This window comes from Natator depressus, chromosome 5 (assembly GCF_965152275.1).
Source record: "Natator depressus isolate rNatDep1 chromosome 5, rNatDep2.hap1, whole genome shotgun sequence".
NCBI classification, from domain to species: Eukaryota; Metazoa; Chordata; order Testudines; family Cheloniidae; genus Natator; species Natator depressus.
The window spans coordinates 90,731,946-90,754,304 of NC_134238.1; the positions used below are offsets into that span (position 1 = coordinate 90,731,946).

Below are 22,359 nucleotides of genomic sequence, written 5' to 3' on the forward strand. Positions count from 1 at the left end.
TTTGGTATTCAAACTGCATATAGATCTATATTAGGGCCTTTATATGGTTAACATATATATTTTGGCAGTGAGTTGACAATCCTTTGTAAACATTAAAGTGGCTTTCACTTTACACTAATGATATCCAAATATATCATTAATTCAATACTGTTATTGAATCTGCTGTCTTCATATTGGAGACTTGTTTGCAGGCTATAAAATTCTGATTGCAACAAACTATCCTTCTGCTGAACGCAGAAAAAATAGGTTCCCTCTTGTTGGATCCTCTGTATATTTGAAAGGAGATGTCCCTTACTAAGTTGCACATTAAATGGAGTAATTTTCTGAGGTGAAGGAAGGAAGAAGTCTATTTAGCGGGCCTTAGAGATGTCCTTCTCTGAGAGCGTTTAAAAAAAACAAACCTGCTATTCTGTGCAATCTAGTGTATTCCAATCTAAAGTGGAAAAATTTACTTCTTCAGAAGTACATGTGCCAGGGGTAAAACTCATTCCTGGCAGGTATGGTTTAGCAGTATTTAGAGAGAGACGAACTTCTGTTCCCAAAATGCTTGTCCATTTACAACACTTCGTATCATACAAGAAACATCAGATCAGTGTTAAGAAATCTGGGTGCTCGTTTGGATTCTAACGTTGCTTTTAAGACATTTGCAATAGTAAATATATTTTTCTTTTCTCTGGTCATATAACGTCTCTCAAATTAAGTTGCCTTAAGCATGTATGGAATTCCCAACACTGAATACATGATTTACTGATTTTGAAAATTTGACTAATGTAGTCCTCTGCCTGTTATGCTTAATGCTCTTAACTTTGCTACAGTTTGCACCCTTTGTTCATACAGGTATATCAGTGATTTTCTATAGGCTATGTGCATAAATACAAATAGTATTACTGTACTACTGTGGTATTCCAAAACCAAGATCATGAGTATTTGAATGAAAACTCATTACCCTGGGAGCATGGAAATAGACAGTTCTGAAGTTGTTGCAACAGAAAATAGTCCCTGTAATGGCCCTTGCTGGCCAGTAGTGGATAGGAATTATATGGGAGTTGGCAACCCTGTGAATCCCAATGAATAGAAACTCCAGCCCCACAGAAGGCTGCATCTCCATGCTGCACACTAGTGCTCCGATCACCTGGCAACAAAACTCTGCAAGGAACAATGCTGCCATTGGCTATATTAGCTGCAACTGTGATGTCCTGCATCTCCACTCCTATAAGATAGAGCACTACTTTCAGGCATCTTCCACCCCACTTTACTTTTATTTGCTCCTGTCCCTGCTTGATGCAGATAGGGGCTGGAGACCGTAATACCTTTTTTGAAGGTTGTCCTCCCTCCTCCCTCCCTCCCTCCATTTCTCTCTCTAGTTTCCTTTCCCCTTTTTGTACAAATTAACTTAAAAAGCAAAGACAGTGAGTCACTTTTACTTCAAGCACTACTGCCATTTGAGTATCCTATTGTCTGTCATGGTACCCAAAGCAAAACAAAGATGGCCTTGGAAAAGGAAAGAGAATCAAAGGGGAACATTGGCTTGGAAAGGAGGGGAGAGTCAAGCCCATACTTACGAGAAACCAGTTGTTTCTGCTGTTATGCTAAAGATTGTGTGTAGGACAACCAAAACTGGAACTGAACACATTTCTGCACTGCTTCTTCTACTGTTGCTGAGCTTGTGATTTCTGCTGCCTCCTTTTCATATTCACAGATATTTGCAGGCCAATAAATTATGAGCTAAAACCTGGATGCATCCATTTACATTCAGGTTCAGTATATCGAGACCATCTTCCAGGTCCTGGGATGGACTAACATCTCTACTGCCCTGTTTTTAATATGTTCCTGGTACAATGTTCAATTTTTTTAACAACCGTTTCCTTTTGGATTTAAGAATAACTCATTATGCCAGGCTTTGAATAACTACAACATCCTCACCATGGCATGTTAGATGAACTGTTTGGGTGCTCACTTCTAAGGGCCTAAATTAAGGAATTCATTTATTGGAGATTAAAAAAATAGAGATCCTTCTTTCAGTAAAGGGCAATAAAATGTGTAGCTGAAATGTCGTCTTTTGTTGGGTCCTGTAAAAAGCATATTTCCCCCCACTTTTGTCACCAGATCATCTCGTTCTTCCTATGTGGATGAAGATGAGTGTTTAGCCCTTTGTGACCCTCTGCAAAGGATAAACTGTGATGCTGATAGCTTGTCTGAAAGCTGCTTTGACAGTGGTTTGTCTACCTTGAGAGACTCAAATGAATATGATTCAGAAATGGAATGGCGACATCAAAGAAGTTTTCAAAGGCCACACTGTATGCAGGACAGTTCTGTTGGTGATGCTTCTGATACAGATGTAAGCTCCAGTCTTACTGCATTTCTAAGAGATACCTTTGTTTGGAGGCAAAATTAGCCCCCTGTTTGTAAAGTGAAATTGATCTTTTCACATAAGTCAGGGAACCTAAATTGTCTTTACCTGGGTTATAAGCATTAAAACAGAATTAATAGGATATTTTTGTGGGATGCGTAAGGGAACACTCTGTGGTTTAGAAACAGTCCTATTTTAACTGATTGTATAGGCTCATTAATGACCCTATATCTTTTTGTAAGTTTGTAAAAGTGAATTTAATATTTGTGAAAGTTGATAAATTGTTAGCCCTGAAGATTAAAGTCCTCCTCTTATCAACAAAACAGATACAATACAGGGAATACATCCTGCCAATGTGCCTTGGCAGTGATGTGGAAAGAGGAGAATAATAATAATAGTATTTATTAACGCTTACAACATTTTACATGCAGAGATCTCAAAAAACTTTACAACGTAGGAAAGCATTGTTGTCTTAATTTAACTAAAGAGGAAACTGAAATGGAGATAGATGTCTTGACTTACTGTGAGGCAGTGACAGAGCTGGGTATAGAATACTGGCCTCCTGACTCCCAAGTAGCTCAGTCTCCCTGACTCTTCAGTCCCTGGACTTTGTGTTGAGAATGCTACTAAGGGTACCAATTAATGTCAACTGCTGTGACTTTGTTTAATTAAGGAGTTGGTGGCTCAAACTAGTTGAAGTATTTCATAACTTTTGAAGTAATTTTTTTGCACTGTTTCTTGTAATCCCTTTGAATCTGAACATTTCCTTACTGAAATCTTTTACTCCTATTACATATGGAAATCAGATTGATGTTGTAGGGTTGTTTATGAGTACTGGGCATTTGGCAATGATTGTTCTTGAGAACACTGGAGTAGAGAAAGATATTTGTTTTGGGGAAAAAAATCCAAGATACCTAACACTTCAAAGCACTATTCTTTTTCTGAATTGAGATATTACAAAAATAGTAACATAACATTTGCTGGTACTTGCAGGTTCCAGAGATCAGGGATGAAGAGGCTCATAGTCCTGACAACAGCAGTACAGCAGAAGATTGGAAACCCTCACAACCAGTCAGTCGAAGCAGCTCTAGTGCTTCAACAAGGAGGTGTCTCCCTGCCCTCTCTCCACAGGTAACCAGTCCGGAGCAATTTTATATTTTAGTTTGATATACATAACGATACTGCAATTTGTTTTCATTTTTAATATGGATTTGGTGGGCTCTTTTTGCTTTTAGACAGACACAATAGACTGTAACCTGAAATACCCTAATTCAGAGAAGGCTTACAAGATAGTTCTTGCTGGGGATGCAGCAGTAGGGAAATCCAGTTTCCTTATGAGACTTTGCAAGAATGAATTTCGAGGAAACACCAGTGCAACTCTGGGTAAGGATTTGAGATCTAAAGCATATGGGTGCCTAAATATGTATTAGGTTGGGGGAAACAGGACCATTTAGTTATCTTTATAAAACATGTCCTGAACACACTCTGCACAAAGACCCCCCCTGTTAAAATCGGTGTGGAGGCGCTGCAGTATCAGGATCCTGGAACCGACTTTACAAAAAAATCCTCTTTCAATTTTCCATTATCTTTTCTCTTTCCTGCTATGATTGCTACCCCCCATGTGGCCCCTCATGGCCGTGCAGTTGCAGTGCACTCAGGGCCGCTGGGATTCTTTCAGTCAATTAGGTTGGTTCAAAACCACGTACCCTCTTCCTGGGGTCTGATTTTTATTAAGACTTTTTCTACAAAGTTTAACTCCCTTTGTTAGTTGCTCCAGTTTATGCCCACTCTGAATCTATATGAGAGTCTCTTGCTCCTCTTCAGGAGGTCTCCCAGCCCCCTTTCTGGAACTGGACTTTAAATTGTCACTTTCTGACCCTCCTCAAATCAGGAGTCTTCAGCTTCCCGCCTTAGAGCAGGGTTATAATTTAGGCAATTACAGGTCTCTCTGCTTAAGAGTGGAACCCCCAGCTCTCCTCCTGGAGCGGGGTGTACTTCAAGAAGTCACTCTGTCTCTCCTTAAAGTAGGATCCCCAGCCTTCTCCCTAGAGCTGGATAATTCAGAAGTTATTATCTCCTTAAGCCAGGAGTCCCTCATCTGGAGTACATCCTCATTTAGGTCACCAGTGGAGCCTCAGCCGGATTCTCCTCCAACTGACTCTCTTCCCCTAATTAGTCCTTTGATCTTCATGCTAGGAGGGTTCAGCAGGCAAACTTTCTCCTTCTGATGTCATCCTTCAGGGGAGGCAACACATACGCTAGTCCCCTTCTCCCAGCTCATCTCCAATTAGTCAGGTGAGAGGGGAGCCTTGCCACACCCACTCTTACTTACTTTCTCCAAACAGTAACTTATTTTCTCCAAACAATACTTATACTCGGAACTGCTTCCTCTCTACCAATACCTCTTATTATCTAGGTCTTTGCATGTATCAAACCCTCCCAGAATCCAAAACAGCCTTGCGAGTAGACAGGCAGAAGGGGGACACTTAAGGATCCCAACCCTTGTGTCTATCCTTTTTCATATCATTTTGTCTTCATCCCTTCGTCTTCAAAGTGTTCTTGAAGCCTGGAATAGCTCTAATTCAAATGCAGTTGGAGGGATTTTAACAAGCTTGGAGGTCTCAACAGTCCAATCTATATCATCGCATCCATGAACTACTGGAGTTCTATTAAGTTCAAAGCTTGACTTTTTTGTCTGCCCATCAAATCACTTGTATGTTTGTGTGTTCTGATTTTTTGTTTTTGTTTTTGTTTGCTCCTTGTCTGGAATAAGGTCTACTATACAAAATATTTTCTGTCCTTCTGTAAAAGGCTTTTATAGTGTAACATATGTGGAGCTTTTTGTTTATGATGTGAAATTTGCATCAATACTCCTGAGTAAATTCATGAGAGCATATTTTAATTCTTCCCCGCTGCCCTCCCCTCCCCCCCAGCCAAAAGAACCAATTGATTATGCACCGTAATACATGGGGGGGGGAGGAGTTACAGCATTTTTTTGGGGTGCCTGAACTTTTTGAGCTCTCTTACAATGTACTAAATGCATCTAATTTGAAACGGCTGTTACAGCCTATTATTTGAAATATTTTACACTACTATTCATTTGTAATTATGTTGGTAATAGTATGAATGTAGTTCTTAAATCCAAGCCAATATTATGTCCACTGACTAGTTTTGTACACTTTTTTTTTTTTTTAAAGGAGTTGATTTTCAAATGAAAAGGCTTGTTGTTGATGGAGAACCTACAGTGCTCCAGCTATGGGACACAGCAGGACAGGAGAGGTTAGTAATGCTCAACAGATTATTAGGATGTCGATGTGAATTGACTTGTTTCTTAGTGAAGAATTTGTATTAGCATCTGGCTTTTTTCCTAGTTGTAAGAAAAATTGTAACAGTTTCTTGTCCACATTATTTCTCCTATTTTTACTTTCAGTCCCTTCCTTACTTTTGCTATTTGTAAGGGCTCGGTCTTATGAGGTGTTCAATGACCTAAATTCCTATTAGGGTCCTTGACCTTGATTCCCATTGAGCACAGTCAGTTGTCTCTTCTGTAGTATCCAAAGTCTTTTTAAGAGAAGCATGATAAACTTGCACAAATTGCTGAACTCGCATAAATGAATTTTTAAACTATCTGTGTAGTTTTATAAACCCTATAAAATCTCATGAGATCCTGGACTGCAATGAGCCAATACATTTTAGCTGACACAGTTGTGCGTATATTAAGGTGCCTGGTCTAATTCCACTGAAGTCAGTTATAATCTTTCCATTCACTTCAGTAGAATTTGTATTGAGCATGCTATCTATTTCTGCATTAAGTAAAGTTAGTGTATTTTGTGGAATAGGAAGTTAAAAGATATATTTGGCCCACTCATTCTTCATCGTTATGTGAAGAATCTCAAATGTGCAATGTAAAGCCTTGTCAGTAATCTTAGTTTTGGAGCAGGCCACTGTACGTTTACAGAAAAGAGGGAGGAGGGAGTCTATAATTGAGGGAGTCATCCCTGTTGTAAATCCATTGGTTTTATATTCCACACCCATTTTATTGACTTCAGAGATGTTATACGAGAAATGAATTTGGCCCACTGTGTTCATGAACTTTGCCTCTCGTGCAGGAACATAAACATGCTACCATATCATTGAAACTCCAGTGTAAAGAAGGTGTCCTTCATGTACATAGCTGTTTACTGTGAAGTATTGTCTGAGTGCAGTATAGGATAGTGCAAGTTTTAATGGAGTGTTTATAGAAATGCATAAATAATTTGGAGAAACCTTTATATGAATTCAGTAATGCATGCAAGTTTGTCACATTTTTCTTAAGAAGGCTGTGAGGGAGACATGTAATTATCAGACTAAGCTAATACAATAATGATTCATTATTATAGTAATACTAAAACTGTGTTTAAAATGTTTCAAACATCATTTTTTCTAAAAGATTTCGAAGTATTGCCAAGTCATACTTCAGAAGAGCAGATGGCGTGTTACTGTTGTATGATGTGACATGTGAAAAGAGTTTTCTTAATGTACGAGAATGGGTGGATATGATTGAGGTAAGAACTTAAGTGTATGAAATTTGCAAAGTACACTTACTGTGTAGTCATTTTTAATACTTTTTAAATTAGGAAATGGGCATTTCCATTGGGAGAACTCTGGTATGGGTCAGAACCATGGAATCCTTTTAGGGATACTTGTTTTATTTGTTTTTAAATCTACATTAAGGTGGTTGTGTTGCAGAATTGGCCAACATGCAGTTTCCACTAGTAATGCAAGTTAAATGCACAGCTGTCAGGACACAAGAGAGTAAACTAAATCCTGACACAAGCTTCTGGGCTCCCATTAAATGTGATGAAATGTGGTGTTTGGTATCACAAAATACCATATAATCAACCATTTCATATTGTTCCCCTCATCTTATCCCCCCCATCTTGTCTGACTATCTCAATTCCCTTTGATCTGAAAATGCAATACTCACCCATTTCAAATACTTTACAGGAGCAAGCTCAATTTTCCTTGTGGTCTCTGCCACAGTACAGTATGTTTCTTCCTGTACAACCATCATCTTTCCTATAATCCACAGCAGTGTTTTCCCCTCTGGGTTTATCTTATTATTACCCTTTTGTGTTACCTGAATAGTCATTTGCATTTAATAAAAAGGGCTTCCCCCCTTCTCCCAAAGGTGTTTAATAGAAAGGAAGGTGATTAGAATTAAATTTCATTTCCCTCTTAGAAAGAGTGCTTTTTTTTTTATCATGGAAATTGAATTAGCCCCTGTTTCTGGGGGTAATTGTGTCATATAAAATAACATAAGAATGGTCATACTGGTTCAGACCAGTTGCCTATCTAGCCCAGCATCCTGTCTTCTGACAATTGCCGGTGCCTGATGCTTCAGAGGTAATGAACAGAACAGGGCAATTTCTAGTGATCCGTCCCGTTGTGCAGTCCCAGCTTCTGGAAGTTGGAGATTTAGGGACCCTTGGAGCCTAGGGTTACAGTCCTGACCATCTTGGCTAACAGCCATTGATGGACCTGTCCTCTATGTACTTATCTATTTTTTGAACCCAGTTAAACTTTTGGCCTTCACAGCATCCCATAGCAATGAGTTCCACAGGTAGACTCTGCGCTATGTGAAAAAATATTTCCTTATGTTTGTTTTAAGTCCACTGCCAATTAACTTTATCAGTTGACTCCTAGTTCTGATGTTATGCAAAAGGGTAAATAACACTTCCTTATTTATTTTTTCCACACCATTCATGATTTTATAGACCTCTATCATATCCCCCACTTATCTTCTCTTTTCTAAACTGAACAGTCCCAGTCTTTTTAATCTCTCCTCTGATCGAAGCAGTTCTATATTCCTAATCAGTTTTGTTGCCCTTATCTATACCTTTTTCAATTCTAATGTGTCTTTTTTGAGCCATAATGGGCATAGTGTTAATTTCCATAAGAGTTATCTAGCAAATACAATTCTTGTTGGAAATGCATTCGCTCCTTGGTAGACTCACTATTAAGATGGCAATTTTAAGACATAGTGTAGGTTGTTTTATCTGCAAAGTGTTCAGCATGACTGGTGTTCAGCATATTTTAACTATCTACCATTTCTTGTGTTAGCATTACATTATTTTTAGATGTTTTGGTGGTGAAGTAATTAATATGATGTGTGCTCCAATAACCTGCTGATATATTTGACCTTTTTTTGTATTCAGAATTTTTCAAAGGTAAATAAACTATATATTTATTACAGGATGCAACTCACGAGAATATTCCAATCATGATGGTGGGTAACAAGGCAGATCTTCGCCAAACAGTTTCAGAACAAGGACAAAAATGTGTACCAATCAACTATGGAGAAAAATTGGCCATGGTAAGACCTATATCTAATTGTTTCAAATTTAACTGCCCTTAAAAACTTTAAGATGAGGTCTGGATAATTCACAAAAATAATTGTGAGGCAAAGAGTCTTTCATTTTATGGTCACCAAGATGGAATTTGGCCTTGAATGGTTAGTACATACTTGCTGAGGTTGAAAAATGTCACCAGATAATGGCTATTTGCTAGTCTTTGTGAAATGAGTTAGCTGTCTCAGTCCAGTGTCGTCATCACAAACTGGCAGATGGTTGACATTCTGAGAAAATTGGTCAAGAAATTCATGAGTCTGAGTAGGGTGACCAGATAGCAAGTATGAAAAATCAGGACGGGGTGGGGGGCAATAGGTACCTACATAAAACAAAGTCCCGAATATCGGGACTGTCCCTGTAAAATCAAGACATCTGGTTACCCTAAGTATGAGACTGATCTTGCCCACTCAGCATGAGTTCATCTTTGTACTCTACTACAAGTGTGAGGCACATTAGTGAGAGGATGTGAGGAAACTAGCTTCTGCTTCTCTTGTACATAGGTGTTCTGAAGCTGAAGTATTTTGGTTTCCAAAGCCCAGATTATCTAAGGTTTTAGCTGCCTACCTCCCTTTGAAATCAGTAGAATGTGGACATCTAAGTACCTTCGAGGATCTGGGCCTAAGAGTAATTCTGCACCACTCTCTAGCCATGACTGCAGCAGTTTTGGCATTATTTGTTGCATAGGAAAACAAAAGAAAGATTCTGGGAACTTGTACAGGGGATCTGCACATGCTGGTTGCTGTGGAGCTGTGCTTTATGGGATTCCCCACACCACTGCGGGCAGGGTTTTTTGGCTAGCCAGCAGTGGAGCAAGAGTTTGCTCAGTTGTTACATCTGTGACAGTGCAGAATCCTTGGCCATTCTCTGTGCAAAGGTGTGCTGGGCCTAGAGCTGTGGATGATGATGTAGCTAGTACTAGTTAAATACCAAGGTGTTAGGGGTTCTGGAAATATGATAGGTAGAATGTAAGCTCGAGTAACAGCTTCAAAGCTTCTGTTGCTGGTTTGTAGCCTCGCAGACAAGATTATTCAGACTGGACCTTGGGACCAGGATTTGTTCCTGAATCAGTTACATATCTTAAAAGTTCTTAAGTTTGAAAAGCTATAAACCCAAAAATAAAATGTTGTTTCTGTAGTATTAAAACTAACATCTACAAAGTATAAAAAGGACCAAAAAATCCTGTTCACTTTAATTTGTTAAATCTGCTCTTCAGTAGTTCTTAAATTTTCCGAGGAAATAATTTGCAGTAAACATTTAGACCTAATTGTACAATAGACAATGTATCTGATCCTTTTATTTTCTTCTGGCAGACTTACAATGCACTATTTTGTGAAACAAGTGCTAAAGATGGATCTAATATTGTAGAAGCAGTTCTTCATCTTGCTCGGTATGTAGTCACGTTTCTAATATCAAATATTAGCTTTGTTGGTTAATATATATGATAGTAACTTTATAAATAAATGTAAAACAAGATTCATTCTTAAGGTTTTACATGGCATGTATTTTATTTTATTTATAGAGTCCATTTTGATCTTAGTTGATTCCAGTACAACAATTTTCAGTGTTAAATATCTATATTCTAAACACTTAAATTATGTGTGTATCTGTATATAAATATATCTCTATAGAATATAGATATTTGACATTGAAAATTGTTGTACTGGAATCAACTAAGATCAAAACGAGACTTTAAATAAAATGTGTGCCTTGTAAAACCTTTAAAAATAAATGTAAAACAGGATTCATACTTGAATAAGTTTCAGAGTAGCAGCCGTGTTAGTCTATATCTGCAAAAAAAACCAGGAGTACTTGTGGCACCTTAGAGTCTAACAAATTTATTAGAGCATAAGCTTTCGTGGGCTACAGCCCTCTTCATCGGATGCATTGAATGGAACATATAGTAAGAAAATATATAAATATACACACGTACAGAGAAGGTGGAATTTGCTGTACAGACTGTAAGAGGCTAATTAATTAAGATGAGCTATTATCAGCAGGAGGAAAAAAAACTTTTGTAGTGATTATAAAGATGGCCCATTTAGACAGTTGACAAGAAGGTGTGAGGATACTTAACATGGGGAAATAGATTCAATATGTGTAATAACTGAGCTACTCCCAGTCTCTATTCAAACCCAGGTTAATGGTATCTCGTTTGCATATTAATTCAAGCTCAGCAGTTTCTCACTGGAGTCTGTTTTTGAAGCTTTCTGTTGCAGAATTGCCACTCTTAAGTCTTCTACTGAGTGGCCAGAAAGACTTTAAAGAATCTGCACCACAAACACTAAAACAATATTAACAAATTTACAGACAAAATTATGTTAAAGTGGAGCTCAAATATGGATCCCATTCTTTTAAAAATGTCTCTGGTTGATAAATTATACTTTCTAATGAGATACATGCATTTATTCTTTTAATCTTTTCATACACTGAAGACACGTTTGGTTTTGTATCATTATACATGATTTTGCTACAGACAATTTTAATCACATACGTTTTCCTTGATGTCTACTGAATGTAAATTTTTTCCAAAGCTATTTAAAATGCAGACATCTGGATTAAATAAAACAATCCCATCTAGCAAAGCTTGCACATACTTGATAAATTCTGACTAAAACATTGCAATTTTCCTACAGTTTCCAAACTAGTATTAATTATGATTATATATAATTTTTAAAGGATCAGCAATATGTATTACATGGAGCTCCAAACTGGAGTCAATTGCTCACCATATTTATTTGTTTTTATTCTGTAGCTTGATAGGAGAATCAGATCTTTTGACTTGAAAGGTCAATATTTGTCTATTTCATGCTACAGTATTTTTAATGGTAATAGCTTAAATAAAAAATTGGATTGTTGGAAAGAAGTAATGCTGTCTGTTCAGTCAGAAAATGGAAAAATACCTATACGTCCAGTGAGAACAGGTGTAGCAGAGGTATAGTCATTCATTTATATTCAAATGTCAATACAAAGTTAATTGTTAACTTGTATGACTCGTTTCCAGGAACCTGGCTATGAATGCAACAGTGCATTGTGCTGTTAGAAATTTCTAGTGAAGCCACACAGCACAGTTACATAATGTTAAATCACAGGTGAAAAAACACGTTTCAGGCAACATTTGATTACAATAGTTCAATTTTGTGAGGGGACAAACTGCTCTTCCCATCTTGCCTATCTGCTTTCCAGTAGCTTGAATATATGATTTTTAACCAGTCTGTTCATTGGCTTAGTGAAAGTTCATTTCTGAGGGATCTGTTAATATTTGCTGTATTTGAAAGCAATGGCAGATGCACCAGATGCTGTCTAACAGTTTGGTCTGAGAAGGATGGTTCTACTCAGGGATTAATATTTCTCATTTTCTGGAAGTAATCATCTCTAACTTAACATTTCAATGGGAAAGTTAGACTTCCAGACCCATGTTACCTGTACTTAGGGTTTGATTCTGCCACAGTTACTCATTTTAAGTAGTACCATATTGATGTCAGTAACAGATTTCAGTGGAACTACTTGGTCTGAGTAGTGAATGGCAGAATTGGGGCTTTACAAGACACAATAATACTGGTACAAAATTGAAAATCATATGTACAGATAAACCAATTACAAGCATCTTTGTAATAAAGTGGCTAACGATATGCTGTATTTCTCAGAATAGATTTATATTTGTATAATAGTTTCTTTCTTTTAATATATGAATATCTAGGGCCTAATGCTTTCCTCTGCTGTGAAATGAGGAGGGGAACAAATAAAAGAAAAAATGGGCTAAAAAGGAATGGAAAACATAACTAATTGTTTAGACCTCAAATTGGAGTTATATAATTAATAGTTTTCACATAACTATACTTATTTCCTTGTGCTAATTTTGCACTTTGTATGGAATTATTGCTGCCATTCCAAAGCAGAAACTGTAGGGAATTTCACTCAGTCCCAATACTTTCATTGATTTCATAAACTAAAAACAATTATCCTATTAGACAGTTTGTGAATTTACGTTACAAAGCAGTGGCTGACAGTGGGCAGTGCATTCCTTTTTAGTGCTCTGTGTAACATATTTTGAGTAGAAATACATTCCCCAAGCTGTATCTTGGTAATTTATTTCATTGCTGCCTTACAGTGAAGTGCGGAAAAGAAGTGACAATGAAGACACGGGGTCCGTAACCAACCTGGCTGAGCCAACTGTCAAAAAATCGATGCTAATGAAGAACTGCTGTAATATATAAATAGCAAACTCCCTTTCTGCCCTAAATAATTTTACTTTTGTATTTTTATGACTTTTTAAAATGAAAAATGAAGGATTTACATAATGTGTTCTCCTTAATATGGATTTATATGTATATAGTAGTTGCAAAACTTGAGAAATTCAGTTCCTACTTTCTGCTGCTCTGCACTGGTGCACTTGCCTAGCCTCACAGGCTGTGGTTTGATCTCACTTATATCAGTGTATATCAGTAAAATCAAAGACGTTACATTGGTTTAAAGATGGTCTGAGATCAGAATCAAGGCTTTTACTTTTGCCAGGAATTGATGATAGTCAGTACATACAGTACTGTATTTTCATTTCATTCATCTAGATATTTCCTTATGAAGTGAAAGAGGTTTCACAAACAGAAGACACTGTAATAATTTTATGTTAAACCCAGGATATTCAGAGCCCAGGGGGAAATTCCATCATTACTTCATCTAATTTTGCCTAGGACAGGAAATGCAGGTCCAATTATGTCTGTATGAAATATTCACAACAAACCACCCTGCCACTTGAAACTTACCTAGTTTCATAACAAACCTGCGAGCTTTGTCAAAAAGGCTTGTCAAATTTTTGAACTTTTTCAAGTGAACTAGTTGAGTTTTGAGCAAACCTCCGCAAATATATGGTGGTGCATCTGAAAAGCAAAACTCAAGTCTGATCCCACATGGAGGAAATACTTGCATGAATCCTGCAAAGCAAAAAGACAAATTATATACTGCTCCAACTTCAAGAGAGGTCACAGTATCTGCAGGATTTAGGAACACTGGGATGAATTAACGATGCAATTCCTGCCCGTTTATAAACGAGACTGTTACTTTAATATAGGGGAATGTGAATTGTCCCTTCCCTCTTGTTCTTCAAATGTTTGCCATTGATACATATGACAATTCAGACAGCTAAAGTGATGGACTCTAATAGTACAGAAGAGTCTGTCGTCGTCTGTTTTCTTAGTGAATCTTTAGGCCTTAAGCCACTTGTTTGCTGCTCTACATGCACAGGACTCCATATTAAATTTTTATTAAAGGAATCAGTTGGCATGACCATGAGCCACTTTCCAAAAATCAGACAATACTGTTCTCATTAAGGTAAGGCTGAGGACTCCTAACTCCCCTTGAAGTCAGTGGGAGCTGCGGATGCTCAATCTCTCTCTGAAATTCAAGACATTGTTTTTATTGAGTTTTCTAAAAATCTCATAGTTTAGTACATATTTTAAACGCAAAGCCTAAAATCATTAATGTAAAAATGACACTATTATAGTATAATTATTAAAATAGGAGTACAAAAAAAGCATCACACCCTAGTGACTTTGTTTAGTCTTTTGTTCCCTTACTTAAGGCCAGACCTGCAAATATTTAGGCATGTGAGTGACACTTTTCCTGCAGGTAGTCCCATTAAAACCAGTTCATGTTGATAGATATTTGCAGGATCAGAACCTTGGGGCCCAGTCCTCCTCCTGTTAAAGTAAATGGCACAGCTCCCACTGACTTCAATGGGAGCACTATTAGGCCCCTTAGTGGCTGAGCAAACTATTTCAGCCTTTTTTTTGTGTATATTAAAAAAGGTTTCAAGCTGCAACCAGTCTGCCTAGTGTCAGACTTAAGTGAAGTTTTATGGTCTTACCTCAAACCCGTGAAAAAGTGGATACTAGCTGTAGCAACATTAGATATTTTCTGAGCCACTACATTTCAACAGAGTATAGCCAGTGACTGATATTAAGTTTATAAAATATGGACTTCCCTAGAGTAGGCTAGTTTCTCACCTGGGTTTTTTAAAAAAATGCCTTTTCAGGTAAAAAGATCTGTGTTTTTAGGTATTCTTTTAAAGCTATGTTTTCTCAGATTTTGTCCTCAAGCGACTAATCCTGAGCATTTTCCAGCAAGGCAAAGAGACTATAATGCCAAATAAAATGGGCACATCCATTATTTCCATATATTTTGGCCTCATAAAAGAAAATGTACTTGGGACCGGATCATGCCCCACAGTATCCATGAGCTGAGGGGAACCTTTGGACACAGATCTACCTTATCACACATGGAAGAGGTAAGGAGTAACCTACTTCTGCAGCACCACCCTACCCCACCTGGCAGAAATCTCTCCGTGGGTTTGAGTCTGTTGTGGGGGAGGTGACAGAGGCTGGGAGAAGAGTGGGCGAGCTAGGCATATGGCCATGGAATATAAGCAGAAAAGATAATGCAGCCATTTTTCTACAGAGGCAGTCATGGCCAGGGGGAGCTTGGCTTTGCTGTCAAGAGGAAGAGCTCCATGCAGATCATTGGGAATCCAGGGTTTCTTCAATGAGTGGGAAGGGAGGGGGGGCTTAATTCTGCCTCCCCCCTCCAAAGGAGTGAGTTGAGTGGAGCTCTGCAAGGGTATCATGGAGATTTCCTCCTCCAAAGCCCGCTCCTTTGATCAAAAGGGAACATAATCCAGCTTTTGGCTTCTAAAAGCCTATGCTGACAATATATAGGCTTTCAAATCATTCATCTGTTTGAAATTGACCTTCCCAGTAAGAAAGCTAGAAACATATTAACTCTTTATTTCAATTCAAGTTATTGCTCATTCAGTGTTGATAACTTCTGCTCACTCTTACTGCCACTCCAGATTTTTTCCCAATAATAGCTGTCTTTCCTGTTTAAAAAATAGGCGAGAGAAAAGTCAGAACAATCACAGGTTACCTTTGATTTCATTGACAATGAAGGAGAAATAGAAGCTATCCTTGAAAATTCTGCAGGAACTTTTTAAAGTAATGAAACTGTGTCATGTTAGTATTCAAAAGAGAAATCCCATCAGCGGTGAAGCTGTCTTGAAGACAGTGTCTTCATCTATATTAAATAGTTACAATTTAATATTAAGGACCCAGTCCTGTAGAGCCTTTTCCACACATCTTCTGTGGGAAATAATATGGATCCACAGGACTGTAACTCAACCTGAGCTGAGGCTCCTTTCGTATGTTGGGCCTGATTTTGGAAGATGCTGAGCTTGAAAGCTGAAGGTGTTCAGCACAACCCTGGACGGGACACTTTGTGTGCACCCAAGAATGCTATTGACCTCTGTGAGAGATTTAGGTGTACAGAAGTATAAGACAGGGCCCAAGAGCTAGGAATCTAAGGCTGGCATATGGCTAATATTTTCTCCCCAAAGATAGGAAAGGACCAAGTCACATCAAACTTTTGAATTTATTAGCTTTTCTTATTAGTATGACTCACCATCTTAATATTATTTAAATGTAGTTTGTATATTTTATTGATTCTTTATTGAGACATCTAAAATTCCAGTGTGTTACTGATTTAATAACCTGGGGTTGTACAATTAAGTACAAAATGTACAGTATTTTGGCAGTTTTAAAATAGGACATTATGTACTCCATAGAAATTTTCTTCTTGGCATTGTAGATCTGGGTCCTGTAAACAGGCATTTGTGGGATGTACTCTTTTAAAAAAGTAGGTTCGAAATCCATATGGAAAGTAGTTTGTGTGCATGTGCAGTAAATGCTTTTCCAAATGTATTTAATGTGATATGCCCGAATCCTGGAAAGAAAACCATGCGAATGGAGTCCTGTGCCTGTACAGAGTACAGCTGAAGTCAGTAATGTCAGTTGCCTGATCACCCAGTTCTCTCTGTGGGACTGGTATCTCGGGCAGTTCTTGTTGATTTTAATGACCAGACGTGTGTGTCTAGGTATTTTTCCAAAATTTATAAATTGAATCTATTTTTTTAACAATGTGACTTTTTTATTTTGCATTTGTGTGAGCTGTAGCTAAGCAAACACACTTTGAAACAATTGTTTTAAAAATTAAAAAAAAGTATGATGGTCAAAATAGTGTCAGCCAGGTTTCATCCTGGAATGTGTTTTATGGTCAACTTTTATAAATTCTTAGAAAAAGGGCTTTGAAATGAAAATCTGGTGTCACTGAGCCAAATTCTGTACTCGTTCTAGGCAATGGAGTTGCAGAGAGTGCAGCTCTGGACAGAATTTTGCTCATTGGCCATAGCAGTGTGAAGAGCTCTTGTCATAGTTACATTTTATAAGACCCTTTTGCAATTAGATTCACTAGAGCAGTTTTTTAAAGTCCTGATGGGATCATTCTGACTCAGTGGTTGTCCACACAGGCATAAGGGTCTGTGCTACTGTAACCAATTGTAGGATTTGGGCCTAAATATTAGAGAGAGCGTGTGTATGCATGCACAATTTATTAGAAACACATGGGTTCAGGCCCTGCTCCTGCAATATGATGCATATTCAGAGACTGCTTCTATACAGAGCTCCATTGACTTCAGTGGGGGCTGTGCACAGGCATAAAAGTCTGCTCCCATGAATCACTTTGCAGGATCAAGCCTTATTTAGAAATCCTGCAATGATGGCCCCTGTTAAGTCTGACAATTAGCATAATATGAGATGGCATTCATGGTAAAATAAGAGGGCTTGGAATGAAATTATTAATTTTAGAAGCTAAAATATCTGCCTTTAAAAAAAAAATCAAAGCTAGTGTTTATATAAGGTCCTTCTTTTGTTTTGCTTTGAAAAGTTGTCTTGCCTACTGCCTAAAACATATGGCAGCAAACAGCAGATTTATGTTCTGGCATGTCTGCACTATTGTGTTTGTTTGTGTTCCTCTGTGATTTTGTTCAGTACTTAAAGCTGTTCATTTATTGCACAAAGTCGTTTTGTTAGTCAGTGGCTATGTTATCTTAATACCTATATTTATTTTTAAAGGAACGTCTTTTCACGTTTTTTTCCAACAGAATCTGTAAATAAGATTTTTTTATGCACTTGACACACAAGTATTATTTTCGTCCTTCATTGTCTTTCCCTTTTTTAATGGTCACATGTTAAACATATTTTGAGGCAGCAGTTTTTGTGGGATGCTGTTAAATATCCAGGTGATCAAATGATTTTTTTCTAGGGATCTCTCATGTATTTAGCACTATTTAGTTGCTTGCTTATTAAAATTTGCTGTATTATTTCCCTTACTCAAGAGTGTAGTTATGATCTAACTGCTTGAAACCACATTTAAAACATATCTTCTCTCATATTCATTGAACAATTCCCTCTTATTTTAGCAAATACTGTTGTGATCATAGAGCACACTTTATCCAAAAAGATCCCAAAGCGCATTACAAAACTAATTTGGCAATCCTGCAAGGAGCATCATGTGGACAGACCCCTGCACACATGTGGAGAACTCCATCAGTGGGCTTCTCTGCCAGCATAGAGGTCTGTTCACAAGAAGATCCTTGTACAAAGCTTTTTGACAGGCTGGGGCTATACAGCCTATATATTCTGAAGTGTAGCCACCTCTGGGGTTAAACATGGTTCCTGTTTAACACTCACAGCAATACTAAACATTGTAGTACAGGAAGTGAAGAATATCAACTCTGACAGATAGCAGATGGATGTTGAGGTAGGTACAATGTATTTATCCACATTGGAATTTGATGAGGACAACAGGGTTAATATCTCTTATTCTGCCCCGCAAAAAACATGATATTTAGGATCATCACTAGTGATTAAGACCTCATTTTACATTTCTCCTGCAATTTGTGTCCCCTACCACCATGTCCCAAGGTGTTGAGACAGTAGGTGATAGTTTCCTCTTACTACTAATCTATCAACATCACTTCCTGCAGCACTCGGTATTTGAGTAAAGATGTCCCATCCATGCACGGACAGGCATAATGCTGCTTAGCTTAGATCTGACATCATAGCCTGAAGGTTTTTGTTTTTGTTTAACTATTACCTGGCATTTCATTTTTTTTTAAACTCAAACCACTTGTATTTTAGGTTCAGTTTGTGCCACAGAAGGTGGTAAAGAGTGCGCTGTCACTTACATTTTCAGCCCTTAGAGATACAGATTATAATTAACTTCCCACTAGCTGCATATATGTGAAGTTAGTAGTTAAATGATTGGCTAACAAATAACATTTGCATAAACCATGCTGTGCAGACTTCTAAGTGAATATAAAGTAAAGTATTTAAAATAGAGATTTATTTTCATACTTGTATAGCGAGCAGATTCAGTGAACTTCAGTTTTATGTGCCAAGTTTAATTACGGACTATATGTTAAAAAAGTGTGCAATAAAATAAACAGGCCCTATAGTGTGAAACAATTGTTTTGAAACTTTGATTTATTCTGTTTACAAATATGACTGCAAGAACTGTGGTGTTTGTGCTTGTTGTTTCTCCTCAAAACTACAGATCATTCCAACCACTGTGTAATTTTCTACATATGTTTAAAAAGAACCACGTGTTGTCTATTACATATTGCTGTACAATAAAGTGTGCATTAGTGGCTATTCAATACGGTTTATTTTTTTCTAGTTTGCCACTAAGCTGCACCCATAAATATGTTTTAATGAAACACAATACAAGTGAGTAACTTTAGTTCCCCAAAGCTAACTGAATGGCAGACTCTGGACAGCAGTGCACTAACAGTTAGTATACCAACTAGAGTGGGTGACATTTTTCAGATTAATATTTTCACCTAAAAATGCAATTTGGTTGACCCAAAACTATTCCTGAATTTGTGTTGAATTTGCTGAATACTTTCAGCCACATTTCTTCCAGGCTAGATCCACAAGGGGACTTAAGCACCGTTCACAAAATAGAAGAGCTCCTGTCACCTCCCTTATGTCCAGTAGCATTTAAGGCACTTACCTAGGATGTGGGAGAAACTTGAACTTGGATCTTCCACAACCAAGGAGAGTGCCCTAACCACCAGGCCATTGGGTACTCTGAGGTGGGCTCTCAATCTCTCCTGTTGAAGCTATTCCACTTTTTATGACCTACTTAAATATTCACTGGGCCAGAAAGTGAGACTGTTGGGGTTAGGGCATGGACTTAGGTTCTAGATCCTGCTCAAATAAATATTTTATACAGAGTGGAACAGCTTCAACAGGAGAGACAGAGGGACTAGTGCACCAGCATTTTGAATAGCCCAGTAGATAGGGTACATACCGAAACTGTAGAAGACAGCAGTTCAACTCCCTGCTCTGAATCAGGCAGAGTTCCTTCTCTACCACAGACTTCCTGTGTCACCTTGGGCTGACCAGTCTCGCTCTTTCAGTTCCCATCTGTGACACGGGCTTAACAATGCTTCCCTCCTAATGGGGTGATGTGATAATGGGGGGCGGGGCATGTAAGTACATCACAGGGATAGAATAGTCTGCTAATTTTGCCTTTAGAAGTTGTCGTCACTGGAGCTTGTAGGAAATTTTCATAATGATCTTCTGATGGAAAATTCATTTTCTACAAAATCAGTTTTCTGTGGAAAAATTTCAATTGCCCATCAGGAAACTGCCCACAGCTCTTTGGCATCCCTGTTCCTTGGCAGACTGCCTGGCAGGCCTCTGGGGGATATATTTACACTGCAAGTAAACACTCCCCTCCTGGCCCATGCAGTTGACCTGGGCTGGTGGGGCACAGGCTAAGGGGCTGTTGAACTGCACTGTAGGCTTTCAGGCTTAGCTCTAGCTCCCTGTGAGGTGGGAGGGTCCCAGCGCTTGGTCTGCAGCCTGAACCCGGACAGTTACACCACAATTAAACAGCCCCTTAGCCCAAGCTCCATAAGCCTAAATTAGCTGCATGGGCCAGTCATGGGAGTCTAATTGCAGTGTAGACATATCTTAGGAGCCCAAACTTCCAGGCTTTGTGGCTTCTTAGCAGCCTGGAAGCTCTGGGAGCCCCAGCTCCCAGGCTGTCCAAGCTGGCTGGCTCACGGCCTCGTGGTCTCCCAGGTTTCTGGGTCACTCTGGGACCTTAAAAAAAGGTTTAAATGAAATATTTGAAATTCCAATTCAGTTGCGAATGTTTAAATTTTAAATTTTGTTGCAGAACACTTTTTAAAAAAATGTCGGACTTTCCCACAAAATGGGAATGCCAGTTTCTGTCCTGCTCGAGTGGGCACAAAAGATCTTTACTGATTGGCTTCCTGCTATAGTGTTAAAGAAAAAAATACACATCCTCATGGTGTGACTCTGCCACTTGCCTCAGATAACTTGACCTCAGTATTTGTAGTAATGTAGGTATTGCACATCGTAAACCTAGGTAATTATTATTTATAGCTCCATACATGCACACTTTTCAGAACAAAGACTGATAGAGTACTACCTAGGCTAGTGGACAGTCTAAAGCCTTGATGGTAGGATGACAAATGGGAATGAGGATATGAAGGCAGATATTACCACATCCGAAGTAGAAGCCAAACTCGAACAGCTTAATGGGACTAAATCGGGGGGCCCAAATATTCTTCATCCAGGAATATTAAAGGAACTGGCACATGAAATTGCAAGTCCATTAGCAAGAATTTTTAATGAATTTGTAAACTCAGGGGTTGTACCAGATGACTGGAGAATTGCTAACATAGTTCCTATATTTAAGAAAGGGAAAAAATGTGATCCGGGTAACTATAGGCCTGTTAGTTTGACATCTGTAGTATGCAAGGTCTTGGGAAAATTTTTGAAGGAGAAAGTAGTTAAGGAGATTGGGGTCAATGGTAATTGGGACAAAATACAAAATGGTTTTACAAAAGGTAGATCATGCCAAACCAACCTGATCTCCTTTGAGACGGTAACAGATTTTTTAGACAAAGGAAACGCAGTGCATCTAATTTACCTCGACTTCAGTAAGGCACTTGATACGGTAATTATTAGCTAAATTGGAAAAGATGGGGATCAATATGAAAATTGAAAGGTGGATAAGGAGCTGGTTAAAGGGGAGACTACAATGGGTCACACTGAAAGGTGAACTGTCAGGCTGGAAGGAGGTTACTAGTGAAATTCCTCAGGGATCGGTTTGGGGACCAATCTTATTTAATTTTTTTATTACTGACCTTGGCTCAAAAAGTGGGAATGTACTAATAAAGTTTGCGGATTACACAAAGCTGGGAGGTATTGCCAATACAGAGAAGGACCGGGATATCATACAGGAAGATCTGGATGATCTTGTAAACTGGACTAATAGTAATAGGATGAAATTTAATAGTGAAAAGTGCAAGGTCATGCTTTTAGGGATTAATAACAAGAATTTTTGTTATAAACTGGGGACACATTATTTGGAACTAACAGAGGAGGAGAAGGACCTCGGAATATTGGTTGATCACAGGATCACTATGACCCGCCAATGTGATATGGCGGTGAAAAAAGCTAATGCGGTCTTGGGATGCATCAAGAGAGGTATTTCTAGTAGAGATAAGGAGGTGTTAGTACCGTTATACAAGGCACTGGTGAGACCTCATCCGGAATACTGTGTGCAGTTTTGGTCTCCCATGTTTAAGAAGGATGAATTCAAACTTGAACAGGTACAGAGAAGGGCTACTAGGATGATCCGAGGAATGGAAAACCTGTCTTATGAAAGGAGCCTCAAGGAGCTTGGCTTGTTTAG

The 22,359-nt window shown here is 38.3% G+C and overlaps 1 protein-coding gene across 1 annotated transcript in view; it reads left to right on the forward strand.

The window, feature by feature from the left end:
• RASEF (RAS and EF-hand domain containing) overlaps positions 1 to 19,195 on the forward strand; it is a 54,215-nt gene extending 35,020 nt beyond the window's left edge. The window contains exons 10-17 of the mRNA XM_074953199.1: positions 2,107 to 2,338; positions 3,344 to 3,481; positions 3,586 to 3,733; positions 5,548 to 5,629; positions 6,780 to 6,894; positions 8,586 to 8,705; positions 10,050 to 10,126; positions 12,848 to 19,195. Coding sequence (XP_074809300.1) covers positions 2,107 to 2,338; positions 3,344 to 3,481; positions 3,586 to 3,733; positions 5,548 to 5,629; positions 6,780 to 6,894; positions 8,586 to 8,705; positions 10,050 to 10,126; positions 12,848 to 12,953 — 1,018 coding nt within the window. The 3' untranslated portion in view covers positions 12,954 to 19,195. The remainder of the gene's footprint in view (positions 1 to 2,106; positions 2,339 to 3,343; positions 3,482 to 3,585; positions 3,734 to 5,547; positions 5,630 to 6,779; positions 6,895 to 8,585; positions 8,706 to 10,049; positions 10,127 to 12,847) is intronic.
• Positions 19,196 to 22,359: the final 3,164 nt, after the last annotated feature.